This window comes from Cydia splendana, chromosome 4 (genome assembly GCF_910591565.1).
Source record: "Cydia splendana chromosome 4, ilCydSple1.2, whole genome shotgun sequence".
NCBI classification, from domain to species: Eukaryota; Metazoa; Arthropoda; class Insecta; order Lepidoptera; family Tortricidae; genus Cydia; species Cydia splendana.
In genome coordinates, this window is record NC_085963.1 from 13,494,596 (window position 1) to 13,512,070 (window position 17,475).

Sequence of the window (17,475 nt, forward strand, 5' to 3'; positions counted from 1 at the left end):
CCCTTCCGATGTGTCGGAAGCCGGTGTTGCTCGAAGGTACAATATCATCAACTTATTTATAGGCCTCAACCCTGCAATTGGTGCAATTGCAACAAACCGTTTGCGATTTTAATAAGTTTAACGAATTCAACTACTCATCAATCAAAAGCCGCAATAATCCAAAATATACATAATAAGCTTTTTGATGCAAGATGAGTCCAAAAAAGAGTATGATATAATGTATAAGACAACGTCGATCCGGTCGTACATTATTGAGTCGCACATTGACCGAAGTCTCATGTCACTGTCACAGCCGAGTAATGTCAAAACAAAACCTACTTTATAAACTCTAAACCTACATCTTATATGAAATAATGAAGTAAACGAAGTAGAAAATAATTCGATTCATAAAATTTAATAACAATACAACTATACAGTTACTGTAAGTCATGTAGTGCTATGCTTTTATTGTGCTATCAAACCGTAGAACTCTCGTTGAAAGATCTATTTACGTCGAAGTTTACAGACACATTAACAATTTTATTTAACGTCCAGTAAGTATTTATTTAGTTTTGTGTCCATTTATTTAGGGTTCCGTACCTCGAAAAGGAAAAAAACGGAGCCATTTTATAGGTTTACTTCACGTTGTTCGTCCGTCTGTCTGTCAAGAAAGTCGAATCTTGGGAACGCGTGGACCGTGGAGATATCGAGTTGAAATTAAACCCATATACTCAGGTCTACAATCCGTAGAAGCTGTGAAAAACAAATTTCTATGTTAACGTAAACAAAAGATACTTTTACGCCGCAAGAAACGTAAATATCGACACTTAAGGGAATCAAAATTGTTAGGGTACTTCCCATTGACCTTAGAACTATGAAATTTGGCAAGTAATATCGTATTACACTACAAATACAGGGAAAAATCTGAAAACAGTAAATATGTTAAACACATACCCTTAGTCTGAAAACGTCACTAATAATACCATTCTTTATTTTAATCACCTTGGTTAAAAATATTATTACATAGAAGTCTACAAATCTGAAATTTGCATATGAGGAAGGACAATTTACTTAATCTTGTATTTTTTTACTTTCAGACACATACATTAACCATGAACATCAAGAATATTCTTGACTTGCCGGATGAAATCAATATCCTGATAGTGAAACTGTTAGACATTGAATCCCAGAAGAATGTTTATTATACATGCACATATTTCAAACATTTAATAAGCATGTATGGAGTAGTAACCAGTTGCAAATTATGTATGAATATTATGGCCACAGCTAAATCACTAAAACTGGAGTTTTTTAAGGACATTGCCATCCACTTACGAGAACTAAACTTATCAGCTATGAGTGATTTAAATAAAACTTCACTAGTACCTGCTATTAAGAAATTGAAGAAATTGCATGTTCTAGATGTTTCTTATACTAAGATAAATATTATAGATTTGCTTGATATACACCAGGCTTGCCCAACTATAAAAGATGTTTCTATCAACTTTGCATTCGACAAATGTGTTCAGATAACGGTTCCTCAAAGCATTATAGAAAAATGTCAAAATATGTTTAAAAATTATGAGAGAGTTCATTTTGTAGGTATATTGACTAATCTATTTTGTTCAAAACTGCCCTTAAGATTGCTGGAAAAAGCTAAATTAAATGAGTTACAGTACACTATAACAGATTGTGCATTTTTAAGATCTGTTTATGATAATGATATAGATATGGAAGAAATGATACAATTTAGGCTACTGAAAGTGTTTCTACTCAACTGGCATAAAGAAAACCAGTACTATGGACGCCTAAATGAATCTGCTGTTCTTTCTATGTTAGACTTAAGTAAATATGAGCTCATCATGGTTTCCAGATGCACTATGGATGTGTTGCAAGTTCTAGTTTCTCCTAGGTTTAAAGACTTCTTTCTTAAACAATTTGGTGTACAAGCAGACATATTCACAACATGGACTAACCAGGAACTTGGAGGCAATGTTGCATTCATGATTTGGAATACAGCAACAACTGTGTTTGATAGTTCATTTTATAATCGGTTATTGAAACAGTTAAAACAGTTCTTTCCATATCATTTAAAATCAGCTTCTGGTGATACTCAAATACCAGCCAATAATGATTGGATTTACACAAGACCAAATCAAAATGACTTTGCGAGATCAGTGAGACATATTGAGCTTGATTTTAAGAAAAGAAGAGTAGCTCCACAAGGCATAATTCTTGACTATGACAATGTTTGTAAAGACAAGAAAAATATTAAATTAACTGTTTTGTTTGAAAATACGATTAGATGTCTAGTGACACTATCAAGTAGTAGTAACTATTTAAAAAAGATAACTCATTTAAACTTGACTGGTCATGTGGTTTATAGCTCTGATTTTTTCAAGATATTATTTACAAATTGTCATAATCTTGTTGCCATCAGTTGCACATCATCGCCAAATGCTACCCAAGCATTAGGACGATACATTTGGCTGTGTAAATATATTAAACATTTACGGTTAGTCGCAACAACAATTGATTTTAAATCATTGTTTGTTTCTTTAAGTCGGTGCAAATACATAGAGAATGTACATTTGTACAATATGACATCCAGTGGTGATATAGCTGAACCGAAAGATATGTTTGAAAGATGTTGTTGTTTGTATAATTTGTCAATATGTATGCCTATGTCTGATACTTTAAGAGCGAAAAAATTGCAGACACTTAATAAAATTAAATCTATGTACTCGAGAGATCATTTAAACATAGAATTGTGTGTTGCACCTGATCTCAAGGCTTATGGATATGATCCTTTCGTCGAAGTTTTCGATTTGAATCCAATAAAAGTAGTATAGTACATTGTTTGTTGTCTATATTTAATACTACCTAAGCCAGGGGTTCCCAAACTGTGCGCCGTAGACAGTAAAGAGCGGCGCCGTGAGGCAATCCTTCTCACCTAATAGTTAGAGGTTAAAATGCAGAGATTAAATTTTAACCTTTCAAATGCGCGGCGGACTGGAAAAGATTGAGAGGCCCTGACCTAAGCCATTATTTGTATATCCCCAGGGTTGGACAAAATACTGGCTTCCACGTATTTCAAATACAAATTACAAAATACATTTTTAAAAGTATTTGAAATACCAAATACAAATTACTTTGGTGACGGGTATTTGAAATACAAAATACAAATTGCAGTGTTTAAAATAATGTATTTCAAATACAAAATACCTTTCAATTTTTTTGTTTAATCATTTAGTTTTTTTAACGAATATCCTTTCCTAAAAACTTATAGGGTCATTGCGCTAGTTTTCGTCCACTTGACGAAATTTGAATATAAACCTACATTGCTGCACAAATTTGGACTGATTTCAATCCTTAATGTCGAAACAATATATATATCTGTCTACATATCAAAATTATGGACCAAACCAGGACTGGTCCATAAATTCAAAGTCGCTCAGCGAGCTATGGAAAGGGCTATGCTCGGAGTCTCTCTGAGGGATCGTATTCGAAATGAAGTTATCCGTCAGAGAACTAAAGTCGTCGACATAGCCCACCGGATTAGCAATAAGCTGAAGTGGCAGTGGGCCGGTCATATTAGCCGTAGAACCGATAACCGTTGGGGTAGACGAGTTCTCGAGTGGAGACCGCGCATCGGCAAACGTAGCGTAGGACGCCCTCAGACTATATGGAGCGATGACCTTCGCAAGGCGGCTGGCAAGAGCTGGTTCAGAGTTGCCGCAAATCGTGCTCAATGGCGTGCAATAGGAGAGGCCTATGTCCAGCAGTGGACGAGAGTAGGCTGATGATGATGATGATGATGATATCAAAATTATATTTCGCAAGTAGTAAACTAAAACTAGAGCATGGACGGAAACTACTGCAATGACCCTATACCCTGGCTGTTGACGAAAAGTTCCGCGCAGAATAGCTCGCGCATTGTATTTGCCCTCGTACAAGTCGTACATTATATTTAAATAAACGTTCCATTTTAGGATTATAGAATTTAATAAAATGTATTTTGATGCTTGAAGTATTTGAAATACAAAATACAAAATACATGTGAGTGCATTATTTGAAATACCAAATACAAAATACTTTTCCAGGTAGTATTTGAAATACAAATACAAAATACAAAAATGTATTTCAAATACATGTAATTGAAATACTGCCCAACCCTGTATATCCCAGATAACTGAAATAGCTGACTGGATCACCTTAGATATGAGCGCCGCGCCGGCGCGCCGCCGCCGCCGACAAAATTGTCGCGCCGCCGCCGCCGACGCTGCGCTATCGGCGTGGCATCGGCGTGACCTTGATAGATACTACTACTTTCAGAATCAGATAATATATATTTTATCTAGTTTAGATCTTTAACGGCGCCAGTCTGAATAGCTTATAGACATTCAAAAGGTATTTTAGGTCCATATAATTCAAAAATATTGATGGTAAATCAAACTTTTCTGTTTCGTAACCACGCTACTAGTGTTAGAGCAATGGAATGACTAATTTTGCCAGCTGGCTAGCCGTAATTCACCGCGAATTCAATCATTGCAAGCATGGTTTGAATGTCTTTAAAAGGTGTAAAAAGGGGTTAATTTCAGATATTAAGCGTTTTCACGCCCAAAGGTCCGGGCGTTGGCTACGTACGCAAGGGCGTCAGAAACAGAATCGGGTCTCATTTAAGCTTGGCCCTTGTTCTAATTTCAAACTTTGCTCTCTCGTAACCCAATCTATTGCCTCGCATCGCTCGCACAGAAGTAAGACTGAACATCCAAGTTTTCGGCCCTGTTTGGAGCCTAACTTTCGGGCTCGCTTTTAAAATGCTTGATCATTGGTTCTTCTCCGATCTTAGCTCCACTGCAGCACGGCCTTTGGCCTCGCACGAATGCACCTGCAGGAAAGCTCCAGGTCTTTAACACTATGGCCTCGGTCTTTATCGGCCTTCGGACTTGCTTACACTGGACCAGTAGTTAAATTCCAAGCTCTGCTCTCTTGCAGCTTGGCCTTCGGCCTCGCACAGAAGCTCGCTGTAATCGGCGCTCCGGGCATTCGGGCGTCAGCCAAGTTCACACTTGGCGTTCGATTCTAAGCTGTATGCTTGCTTACCTGCAGCTCAGCCTCTGGCCTCGCATGGGAAGGCGTCGGAATCAGGTCTTCGGTGTTAGGTGGAGCTCGGCCTTGGGCCTCACTTTTTGACATAAATCGGTTTGTTGGGTCGATATTGATTAATGACGGGGCTTGATTTTCCTCACTTCGGCTCTTTGAAATGTCGACCAGACGTTTCCCTGATACAGTCAATCCGCTACTTTTTACTTAGCACTAAAGATAAGGGCCTCGCAAAGATCTTCCGGCTAGGGCCTCGCCAAGATTCAGACCGCCTCTGATGCCGCGCGATACCGTTTATACTATATAAAACTTTTTTCGTACCTTTATTCAATAAATTTTGCTTGAAATCGAAAAATGCACTTATTTAGTAGTAGTAGTAGTAGTAGTAAACTCTTTATTGTACAAAAAGACATATTAAAAATAACATACAAAGTTATTTTATAACTTCCTTACAGCAAAAACATGTTTTTTCGGTAAAATTTTGGGTTAAATTCTTTTTTCATTAATCAAAGGTGTTTCAAGGCCACGCCGCCGATTCGCCGCCGCCGCCGACCGATTTTGACCGGCGCGCCGCCGCCGGCTAAATGCCTATCGGCGCTCATATCTAGATCACCTGCCCGCGTGGTATAAGATGTTAGGGAATGAGTTGTTTAGAAATGTATGTAAATTGTGTCTGACTAATTCATCATCATCATCATCATATCAGCCAGAGGACGTTTACTGCTGGACATAGGCCTCCCCCAAAGAGTGCCACAATGACCGGTCTTGCGCCACCCGCGACCTTTATCAGGTCGTCAGTCCACCTTGTCTGACTAATTAAACAAACAAATTTCGACAACCCAAAAATTGCAAAAAAATATCGCACAAAAGTACTCATTTGAGTCATTTTTAACAAAGGGCCAACTTACACTTTTGACCGGTACTTACTGTAGGTATTGAAGTGATGGATCCAAAGCAAACGCATTTAACATCAGCTTTAAGTTTGTAATTCATTAAAAAGTTGAATGTCAATAGTTCCATTATACATATGAGATTATCTGAGGACATTTACATAATAAAGTACTTACAATAAAATCTTTGAGTAAGCGATCTTGTACCGTTTTTTAACCTTTTGGACGCCAATGACCGATATATCCGCACCGCAGGTTCAACGCCAAAGACTGATTAATCGGTCTCAGACCACAGAGCAACATAAACCTACGTGTAATATTCATAAGTTCAATTTCAGTTTTGACACTTCGGTGACGTGGCGTCCGGGTGACTGCTTTTGTGTTTGACACGGCGTCGAAAAGGTTAAATTATTCTCTTCATACAATTGACCCCGTGAATTTAAATATCGGCATATTTTATTTCCAGTTGCTAAGGGATTATGAAAGGACTAGCCTGTCAAAATTTCGTTATCAGCCTCTCCATCGCTCTTGCATATTCTAGGTACCTATAGTACCTATAATAGGTAATTTCGATGTTCGCTGTAGGCTCTCTTGGCCGTGACTCCTTTTTTCTTGTCAAATTTCTCACACTGTATACTTACTGTATGTATGGAGGTTATCACACTGTCGCTCCGATGTGCGAGCGTGATGTCGCTATAATACGAGCATAGCGTTGCCTCGCTCAAACATCGGACTGACGTGCGAATCGCATCCAGTGTGACAACCTTAGAGGATATAACCAACGGAGACGTCATGTCTATAATTTTCGGTACAAAATAGTCTGCCGGTTTTTGCGGGGGAGGGACACATCAAATGTATACGTAACGTAAACATAGCCATGTCAGATAAACGTCAGTCCATACATGTGGTTGACATTGGCCGCCTATTTTCGACAGAGGGAACGCCTGTTAATGACCACTCCGTTGGTTATATTCTCTAAGGTGATAACCGCCTTAGGCGGCTATTATATGCTCATATATATTTCTAGTTGTAATTCGTAGTGTCGGATGCCTCGGCCCGGACCCGGGTCGTTTTAGCGTGAGTCATCCTTCAAAGGTACATACACACTCCAAGCAGCTCCAAGCAAGTTAACTTTCAAACGTTTGCTTTATAAACCACCTGCTAAGGCAGGCACAGTAGGAATTAGTAGGTAGGTAACCCTTAACGCACGTGCAATTATATGTATTTGTATATATCCTTGTTTATATGTATGTATATATATATTATGTATTTAGTGTACTCGTAGTCATAAGGTATAACATAATTATATATAGTAGGTATTTATTTAGAATGTTGATATTTTACTTCGCTCAAAAGTTACGTTTTTTTCTGTTTATTTCTCACTGCACCCACATGGACTCTTTTCTGTTACGCCCTATGGTTGACTGGTAGAGAATGCCTATAACGGCATTAAGTCCGCCTGTTGTACTTTTTGTATGTGCAATAAAGTTTAAAAATAAATAAAAAATACACTACCTTACATATAATTTTTTGTTAAAACCTGGTGAAAACGCCCTATTTAGGTATAAAACATATAAATTTATGCATGTGGACCTAATAATTAATATATTCTGTTGACATGTACATTGTTATTACTATTACACTGATATGAGTAAATTAATATTTTTTATTAAATTAACTATTAAAAACACAACCTTTGTATTGATAAAAATCGGTAAATATTTAGCAAACGTACTATCTGTATAGTTCTAGGTCAAGCTGTTCTTAATAAGTAATTATATGTACATTATAAAACGTTAATAAATAAGTAAGTCTCTTAGTTACGTAACAATATTAATAAATAATTATTTGGAATGGCGCTTTGCACAGTGGGCTATGCATAAAGCCCCATATTATAACCCCCAATAAGTCTAGCAAGGGATGCCGTTCACAATCTTATTGCTGCCGCCTCCTTTATATATGAAAACGGGTACCTACAGTTTAAAATGTACTTTCATAGGTATTCGTTTCGATGTATAAATATGTGTGCAAGTATTAAGACTTAGTTAACCTCGTAAGGACTATTTATTATTTTTAGGACAAATGTCTGGCTAGTTATAAACTCATAACCATTAGGTAAGTACCAAAACAAGGCGGCAGATTTTAAAAGTGTGTAAGTGTAAACCAATAAAACCGGTCAGATTTTTTATTAACAATATCTTCCAAAACAGGGTTTACTTATTTGTGACATTGGTCCTGCCTGAGTATAGTCGTGGCGGTTAAAGGGTTAATTAACGTCAAATTTGGACGTAAAAAATGTAACACACACATGCTTATGGTAGTTACAGCTACCATAAATCACCCTCATTACTGATCCTGACCAAATTTGTTAGTAATTTTTGTATTTTTTTCAAGAACCATTTTTAATAGAAGCATTATTATCTGATTTATACGGCACGCCCGAGTTGGTACCCACGTTTTTAGAATACGAAAGGTAAATGAATAATGGCGTTATTCATATACGTTTGTCAAATCTAACAAACCTTTGATAAATGAAAATCAATCACTTGTCCCAATCCGTCGTTTTGATATTTCTGTTTGATAGAAAGGGACAAAATTAAATAGAGGTTTGTAAAAGCTCATACACACTATGCCGGCGAGCCCGGCGGGTATTTATCATATTTATACGCCGATTACGCCGGCGTGGCGGCATACCCTCCCTGAAAAAACGAGCCGGCTGTGTCGTCGGTATAGTGTGTAGGAGCCTTAAGAGGTAACTTTAATGAATAAGGGTGTAAGTGTCTGTGTGTGTGTGTCGGCTACGTGACGCTGACGAGGTGGCTCTGCACGTTGGTGGACTGGTGGTAGCGGCGGCGCGACGCGAAGTCCTCGTTGTCGTCGTTGAGCCGCTCCTGCTCCACGCGGATGTCGGAGTGCACGGGGGTCACCACCAGCTGCTCGTACTCCAGCGGCCGTTTTCTGTACATATTTAAATTGTATAAAATTGTGTAAAATATGGGTGTGGGTTTGAACAAATACTAACGTAATTATATAATTATAACGCAATTTTTAGCCCGTAGAATAAGTGGGATAGCGAGTAAAGTCTACATAATTCTGACGCGGTTGGAGGCATTGACATAAAATATCGTAGACGCACAGACGCAAAATCCCCGAAAATATGTCCCATGAGTGAGTCATGACTATGATCAAGTTAGATACGACATCACTGAAGTTGTATTCCAGATTCAACGAGAAAATCAAGTATTATTTAAGCCACAACAAGGCTTAAATTCTGATGTGGTTGGGCTAGGCTTGGATGACAACAATGAAGCAAAAGTACGGCCTGAATCTCGACCGAGCAGCATAGTGTTCTGTGTAGCGTGCTTTCAGGCTAGACGTATACATTTGCATTGGTTGAATGCTACACGCCTTGCCCGAGTTTAGAGGCGCTGCAAATAATCTGGGGTGGGGGGTGGGAATACTAACCCTATAGCTTGTAGGAAGGCGATCTTCAGCCAGTGGAAGAAGCGGAACTCGGACGCGCGGCCGGGCTTGACGGCGGGGTTGGCGGCGCCGATGTACAGCCACAGCAGCCACAGGATGCTGAGGCAACCCAGCGCGTACGCCCAGTGCACCAGGAACATTAGCAGCACCTTTATTGCCACCTGGAAATTATATTATTTATTTATTTAAACTTTATTGCACAAAAGAAAACTTATCATACAAAAGGCGGACTTAATGCCAAAGCATTCTCTACCAGTCAACCTTAAGGCAAAGCAGAGAGATTATTCTTAACAATATATCTCAACTGAGCCAATGGTGCTATATATATACCCCAGCATAGCTACACAAACTTTTTGCTGCTGATTTGTAAGGAATAAGTTGCACTAACACGTCCTTATGAGAAGTTCGCCCTCAAAATAATAAATAACATCTTTCTTATGATTATTTGTTGCTTCTTATTATTTAGAGGGCGAACTACTGGATTCAGACAAGCTTGGATAAAAAAAAGCACCAACGTAGGACATTGCAACAGTTATTCCTTGATTAGTTTATAGGGTTGTTTCCAAATAATTGGAGTTATTATACTCGTAGGCAGTGGTATTTCACTCATTTGTTTGCACGTGCTTTTGCTGACGCCTGTTGCTCCGGGCAGTCATTATGCCATAGTCGAATGGGCAAGAAAGAACTCATGAGTTTGAGGAATTGTGGGATTTGCTGTCGAACATCGGTTATGTTCTATTATTTATACTTTTATCTACTCTGTGGTAAGGCTTGATGTTAGGCCATCGTAAAAGAGAGAGAGAGACCAAGGCTTATAAATATCGTATTAACTGACCCCAACGAGCGACAGCCACCGGTTGCACAGATGCGAGTACCAGTTCTTGTCCTTGGAGTGCACGCTGACGTTGGGGCGGCGTCCATCGCCGTCTGCGCCGTCGGCGTCGCCGCCCGCTCGGCCGTTCATCATCGCCGGGTCGGTTGGGGACGGCGTGAAATCCTGTAACATTTGCACAATAAATTATCATGTTGGTATTCTGGTGTTATCTCAATCTATTATATTGTTTATGAGGGAGTGAGGAGCAGAAAGTGTGAACAACTGCATCAGAGAAGAGAAATCAGAAATGTACGTCATAGGGCCACCCCTCACTAACGTCTCTCGAGCGTCGGCGTCTAGTCAACTCTATGGCCGCTCTATGGCTAACTGCGCAGCAACACCATTTTCCATAGCGCTGCCTAGACGCCGACGCTCGAAAGACGCTAGTGAAGGGTGGCCCTATGATGTACATTTTTATTAAATTGGCTTGGCTGCGCAGTAGCGCCAACGTTGCGTCGAGCAGCAGCCATAGAGTTGACTAGACGCCGACGCTTGGGAAATGTTAGTGTTGGGTGGCCCTAAAGCGCGCACAAAGGCCTTGAACCTTCCATTTTCCCACACTGCAGTGTGAAAAGGTCGTTAGCTGGCTGAATATTAAGCGAATCCCGCGTCAATGTGTTGAATCCTTTATAGATGGTACTGTGTTTGTGTGTAGATAGTAATTAAATAGATAAGTACCTAGATAATTTATCAACAGATAAAAAGTGGTATTCCTCGATTTCTCCGTATTTCTCTTAAGAAGCATTTATAGGCAAGCGGCGCTTTGAGCGATAACACTAAACACTATATACATTGATGGGTCGTCTGTTATTATTATAAGCTCAAATTTTATGAAATACTTACACCAACATTTTTATGCCTTATTCTTTCAGGGAACAATAGATCCAAGTCACTGCCAGTAGCGCCATACACTTGCGTATCTCTCTGTGAGTGCCCCTGGAATCTGGAAGTCAGGTATCCTTTGTATTACATTTATTTAGAAGACAAATAGATTATACTCAAGTTAAAACAGCTCAATTTATATTAATAGTTTATATATTATAACGTTAGCAATTCTAAAATGATTGTGACAAAAACAAAGATATGATAAATAAAAAAGAAAAATCAGTCAATAAATTAGAAGTGGAGTCGATATCAACTTTACTAATAGCAATGCTGGCACTTTTGCAAAATACTTTCTACACCATCAAATTCAGGTTGATGTACCAGCACTGACATAAAACAAAACCATAAAAATATGTATATAATTTTGTGTTTGAAATAATATCATTAATGTCAAATTCTTTAGATAAGAATTATGCTCATGGAGTCAGTCACTTTTTCAAGTCAATTTAGAGATAAATATTGTGGCCAGGTCATAATATTTTTTTGTCTCACAAGCTGTTAATAAACTAAGTAGAATTCCACTTAAGAACAAACAAATAGAAGAAATATCATACCTCATCTCCCGCCTATGTTGCAAATCAAACGTTTGAGCAAGGGCAAAGTAAGAGTAATCAATGCTAGCGTAAGTGATAAGGAACGGCATGGTCACGATGGGTGCAAGCTTGTTTATGTCGCCTATTATGATGAACGTTATGGTTACTATGGCTACTACGACCATTGAGTATATGGGAACCTTATTTGGACCTCTCTGTAAAACAAAAAGTATGGAAAATTATAAATGTGATAAGTGTGTGCTAGATTTGCTGTGGCGGGAATGTTTTGGAAGTCTGGATTATAACCGTTTAAAACATAACTGTAGCTCAATTTGGATGAAACATTGTCATGAGGAGCCCGTGTCACAAGTATACATTAAACTTGCTGTTATATTTTCATTTAAAACTGTCCATAAAATGGCATAAAACTGGCAATAGTTGTCAAAGAAGCAAATCATAGAAATCTATCCAACTCCAGCAAATCGATGAGGTCTGTGAAATATGATGAATCTATAAAACAAATGACAAAATACAATAAAACTTACTCCATGCCCGAGGGTCTCAAGTCCTGGTATAACCTTCTCATTTGCAATGCTCTGTAGAACTCTGGGGGTTCCGTACATGGCTCCCAAGCACGAGCTCATGGAGCTGACATACAAGCCCGCCAGGAGCAACACCGTAATGGCCGATATGTCAGTTGCGATGGAGAAGTTCGTCAGCAACACTTCTCTGCTTACGGTCGCGGCTAGGGTTATGACGAACATCAAGTACAGGAAAGTCCTGAAAATTGTATATTTTTCATATTAGATAATAAGTCATTGTGTCCCTCAAATTAATATGATATCACTGAGTATTGTATTGTTACATTGTTACTCCTTCAGCCCTACAAGGCAATACATATCTAAATAAAACGCTAAGTAAATGTGTTAATTATGAGATTTCTAAAAATAAATGCTTGTTAATTTACTCTTTGTAACTTTTGTTATTGTTGTAAACCATTCAAAGACTTCATTTGTTCAACATAGGTAAATTACAAGATGTAAAATTAATGTTTCAGTATCACTATGTTACCATTGTTGTAAAGCAATGGAATTGGAACTCACCCTGTGCCAATAGCTGCTAATGAACCATTAGGGATATTCATGGAAGGATTTTTCAAGTCCCCACTCATGTTGATTCCAGCCAGAATGCCGGTAATAGTGGGAAAAAATACGCCAAAGCATTTGAACCAGGTGTAGTCCTTGTATTCTGGCCACATATTGTAGGATATTGTGCTATTAAGCCATCCATTGAATCCAGGTACATCTGCAAATAATGATGAGTTTTAATTACAGTGTGTAATCGACCCAGATTGGCCTTTAGGTCATTGGTGTGAAAATGCACTTAAAAAGATAAATATGGAAATTATACAAGTTTTATTAAAAACTTTGTAGATATACAAAATAAAGGATGTTTTATAGCTCCAATTCGTATAAATATGCCTACCAAAGAGTTGATAATAGAAGGTAGATGAGAAGTGTAAGAAAATAATAGTGCCTCCTAGTTTGACAGCTGAAATAGATGGCACTGTCATACATTTTGTGGTCACTGGATTGCCAAACATCAACTTTTGTCAACAAGATTTGGTGGTGGTGGGACCAGTGTACTAACCAGTGTGAGTTGTAAATGAGCCAACAAAGAAGTCCAAAGCAGCCATTAGAATGATCAGTAGCAAAAGAAACTGCAACTTTATGACCCATTTGACGCCCGCGATATTGATTGTGCCCAACAACAGCACCGCGGCGATGGCGAATCCACGCGCTGCCCACGTTTCTTCAGTCCCAAACAACTTGGCCATTGATTCTCCAAAACCAAATACATTTAAAGCACAACCTACAGCCTGCAACAAAGTTGTTATGTTTGTATGAAAAACAAAATAAGATAAAACCTCAATAACTATTTCAAATACATATTATCAAATAATGTACAGTTGAGTCCACAAACATCTTTACAAGACAATTCTTCAAGAACATATTTACAATATCTGCGACACTGACAATAAGGTTGTGTAAAAATACTTTTTGAATACAATACAATACAATACTCTTTATTGCACACCTCACATACCCGTAATAGAAACCTCATACTCGTACTCATAGTCGTTTTACTAGTTGTCGTAGTTAGAATGTTGGCTTTAATAGATGTTAGTGAACACAACCATACAAAATATATAATAGTTTACGTTATCATATTGTTTCTGTTCTTTCCATTACTGTACTGTTTTTGTGTTCTGGTAATAAACATATTTTTATTTTATTATTATTATTTATAAAATTACATGCCTTATGTGTTTTAAATAATCTCAATATTTTAAAAGGAAGTACTTTAACTTAGCTGGATGATTACTGCTGCTACAGATCTTTGGTATTTTAACTTTAAAAATTACAACTATAATACCTGGCCAAAACAGTAGACAATTCCCAGTGAGCCTCCCATCCTGGAGCCCAATGTGTGAGCGAGTAAGAAATACACCCCTCCACTTTCTATCCGACATCTTTCACAAATACCAACTGCTGACAACACTGAGATCAGGGCCACAAACACTGAAGATAATAAAAACTTTGATTATTACTGAATGTATGTAAAAAACTAAACTAAATGTATATTTTGTCATATATTTTAACTAGGATACTATATAACAAAGTAGCTATTGATATTTTTGAGTTATATATATCTGCTATTGAACTTTTGAAAAAAAAAAAAAAAACCTGTTTCATAGACAACAGCCGACCAAAATTGGCATGGACATTTAATTCCTTGGCATTTCATGTTTGGATTGTTAGTGACAGTTGTTTGGTGTGGCCTGCATATTTAGCCCCATAAACTTAGAGGATATAACCAACGGAGACGCCATGTCTAAAATTTTCGGTACAAAATAGTCTGCCGTTTTTTGCAGGGGAGGGGCACATCAAATGTATAGGTACGTCATGTCAGATACACGTCAGTCCATACGTATGGTTGACATGTGGTTGACCATTGGCCGCCTATTTTCGACAGAGGGGAAAGCCTGTTAATGGCGGCTCCATTGTTAATTACTCCGAGCCCATAAAGGATTGATTTATAATTAGCTAGTGCCAATCAAGTGTGTAGTATATTTACCTGTGAAAAACACTATTAGGATAGCATTAACTAAGCCTGCCTGAGCCACTATCCACCCAGACCGCAGAAATACAATGACTCCAAAAATATTGATAAGGCAAGATGTGAACACCCCATCCCAGGTGCCGAAGAGGACTGGTTGTGATATAAAGAAGTTGGATTTCCACCATGGTACATCTCCCTGGAAATGTAAAATAAACATTGAATTAAAAATTGAATTTTTCACATGGAGTAAATTGTATATAACTCATAAATTATTGTCTTTTTGTTACTTCAATGGCATTTGGCAGCATAGTAAAATCAGAGTAGGTAACTGTAAATATAAAACTTATAACATCAAATATAACAACAATAAATTAAAAACATTATTATAGACTATCTACTTGTAAATAGAGGACAGTTCTAGGAGTGTCAGGGATTATTTTAAAGTTTACTCATTCCTTTGAAGGCAGGGTATAATTTTACATAAGATCTACATAATGTACAGTACTGTTATTACAATATATTTTCGTCTTAATTGCTTAGATTTCCTTAATATTCAATATCTAATCTTAATCTCCTATGTTTTGGCTTATAAAGAAACTAAATCCCATCCCAACCATCTGTTTCTCACAACATGCCGTCAATTTAATGTTGTAAATACTAGAAGCAATACCTGAATATCTGCAAAGATTTCGTTAGCCCCAGAGGCTTGGTGTCCGCCTGTTCCATATTGTGATTCATTACCCAGATCCACGAAACCGCCGGATTGTCTTCTCATACGAGCCCTATCAAAGCCTGCGTCATCACTACGAAAACTGTCTATATCTAACTCGTTCCTCCTTCCACGACTATTCGGTTCCATCTTGAAATATACAATTCATTCGAAATACTAAATAATATTTGTTTATCTTGCGCTACTTTGCATACACATTCTGAAAATACGATACGTGAAGTGAACTCCGAATCACCATGAATACAATAGTACTTAAACTGTCAAACTGCTGTCAGTTTTGACAGCTACGGTTGCTAGGAGTAAAAAAAAAATTGGATTACACCATGATTACACGCATCACTCATTTTCTACAAGAGCAGAGTTGTTGTTTTCTGGGTTGCGTTGTGTAAAAGGTTTGTATCTAAAGCCCCCCATTCACACTCCTACCTTGTAGTCCGCCTCATTATGTAGGATTGTGTATGGGGGTCGCGGACTACGTGCCGTCCTACAACACCCAAGTAGGATGCCTCTTGGGTCCTACAAATCCTGCAAGCCCCGCCCACCGCTGCAGTCCGCCGCGCAGGATTGTGTGTAGGTTGATGTCCTACGTTGCGGACTGCCGTGTTTGACGTATGACAACAGTGCGCGTCATTTTAATGAAATTTATAAAGAAAATCGCTGTTTGTGGGACCAAAAATCACCCAATCACTCCAACAAACAATGGAGGAATAGGCATTGCAACAATTATTACCAATACTTAAGAAATATGACACTCGGGCGAATTTTTAGCAGTTTCTTTTCCCACACTCTTTTTTATTTTTATACAATACTTAATTAACAACAAAATACATAGCAGAAGAGCTATTTTCTATTTTTTTAATTGCACGTAAAGGCCCCAGTACACAATGGGCCATCGCCGGCCACTCCAAGGGACGCAGCCATGCGGTAGAATGAAATAGCAATATCACTTGCTCCCTCTAACGCATAAATGTATCCCTTGGAATGGCCGGCGATGGCCCATTGTGTACTGGGGCCTTAACACTTGTGAGAAACGAAGCAGTACTGATGATGGACGGCAAAACAGTACCGTGTGTGAGCTATTTCTTGCTCCGTAGTCCTGCCAGGCGTAATACAATGTAGTAAGGTGTGTGAGCTATATCCTACTCCGTAGTCCTGCGAGCCGGACTATAATGTAGGAGTGTGAATGGGGGGCTTAATGTAACTTGTAATAGTGTTAACACACTATCGCACCGCACCAAGGTCATTGTGCGACGCACCCATAAGTAAGAGCGAGAAAGCGATATCTCTTTCTCGCTCTTACTTATCGGTGCGTCGCACAATGACCTTGGTGCGGTGCGATAGTGTGTTATGGCCTTAATAGTGCTAATAGACGGGCGTACAAGACCGTGACCTTGGTCCGGTACGTCCGGTAAGCCCCCCATTCACTCTCCTACCTTGTAGTCCGGCTCATTATGTAGGATTGTGTATGGGGTCGCGACACTTCGTGCCGTCCTACAACACCCAAGTAGGATGCCTCTTGGGTCCTACAAGTCCTGCAGGCTCAACCCATCGCTGCAGTCCGCCACGCAGGATTGTTTGTCGGTTGACGTCCTGCGTAGCGGACTGCCGTGTTTGACGTATGAGAACAGTGCGCGCAATTTTTTACCGTTTTTACAAACAGTACCACGTGTGAGCTATTTCTTGCTCCGTAGGCCTGCAAGGCGAACTACAATGTAGGAGGTGTGTGAGCTATATCATATCCTACTCCGCAGTCCAGCGAGCCGGACTGCAATGTAGGAGTGTGAATGGGGGGCTTAACGATGGACAAACAGGCTAAGCCCCCATTCGCACGGAATCTTTTTCAACGCGCGTTAAAAAAGCGCTTGAATCTGT

The 17,475-nt window shown here is 38.8% G+C and overlaps 1 protein-coding gene and 1 long non-coding RNA gene across 2 annotated transcripts; one reads left to right on the forward strand and one right to left on the reverse strand.

Annotated features, from left to right (window-relative positions):
* The first annotated feature begins 397 nt into the window (after positions 1-397).
* Positions 398-2,835, forward strand: LOC134789907 (uncharacterized). The gene is made up of 2 exons (XR_010144130.1): positions 398-533; positions 1,077-2,835. It is a non-coding gene; the product is annotated as an uncharacterized LOC134789907 (long non-coding RNA).
* A 5,815-nt stretch (positions 2,836-8,650) lies between these two features.
* LOC134789908 (solute carrier family 12 member 8) lies at positions 8,651-15,816 on the reverse strand. Its single transcript, XM_063760593.1, has 11 exons — positions 15,544-15,816; positions 14,889-15,069; positions 14,187-14,332; positions 13,401-13,629; positions 12,854-13,055; positions 12,296-12,530; positions 11,772-11,965; positions 11,176-11,275; positions 10,294-10,455; positions 9,441-9,619; positions 8,651-8,933 (listed from the first exon to the last, which is right to left on the reverse strand). Exons 1-11 carry the CDS (start codon positions 15,730-15,732, stop codon positions 8,774-8,776), a joined length of 1,977 nt encoding a protein of 658 aa, XP_063616663.1. The 5' UTR covers positions 15,733-15,816; the 3' UTR covers positions 8,651-8,773.
* Positions 15,817-17,475: the final 1,659 nt, after the last annotated feature.

Excerpts from the sequence above, each read along its gene's own strand:
- LOC134789908 (XM_063760593.1), bottom strand. The coding sequence starts at position 15,732 with ATGGAACCGAATAGTCGTGGAAGGAGGAACGAGTTAGATATAGACAGT. Across the intron at positions 11,276-11,771 it reads CAACATAGGCGGGAGATGAG|ATTCCAGGGGCACTCACAGA; the intron begins GTATGATATTTC and ends CCTGACTTCCAG. Across the intron at positions 10,456-11,175 it reads TAAGGCATAAAAATGTTGGT|GATTTCACGCCGTCCCCAAC; the intron begins GTAAGTATTTCA and ends CAAATGTTACAG.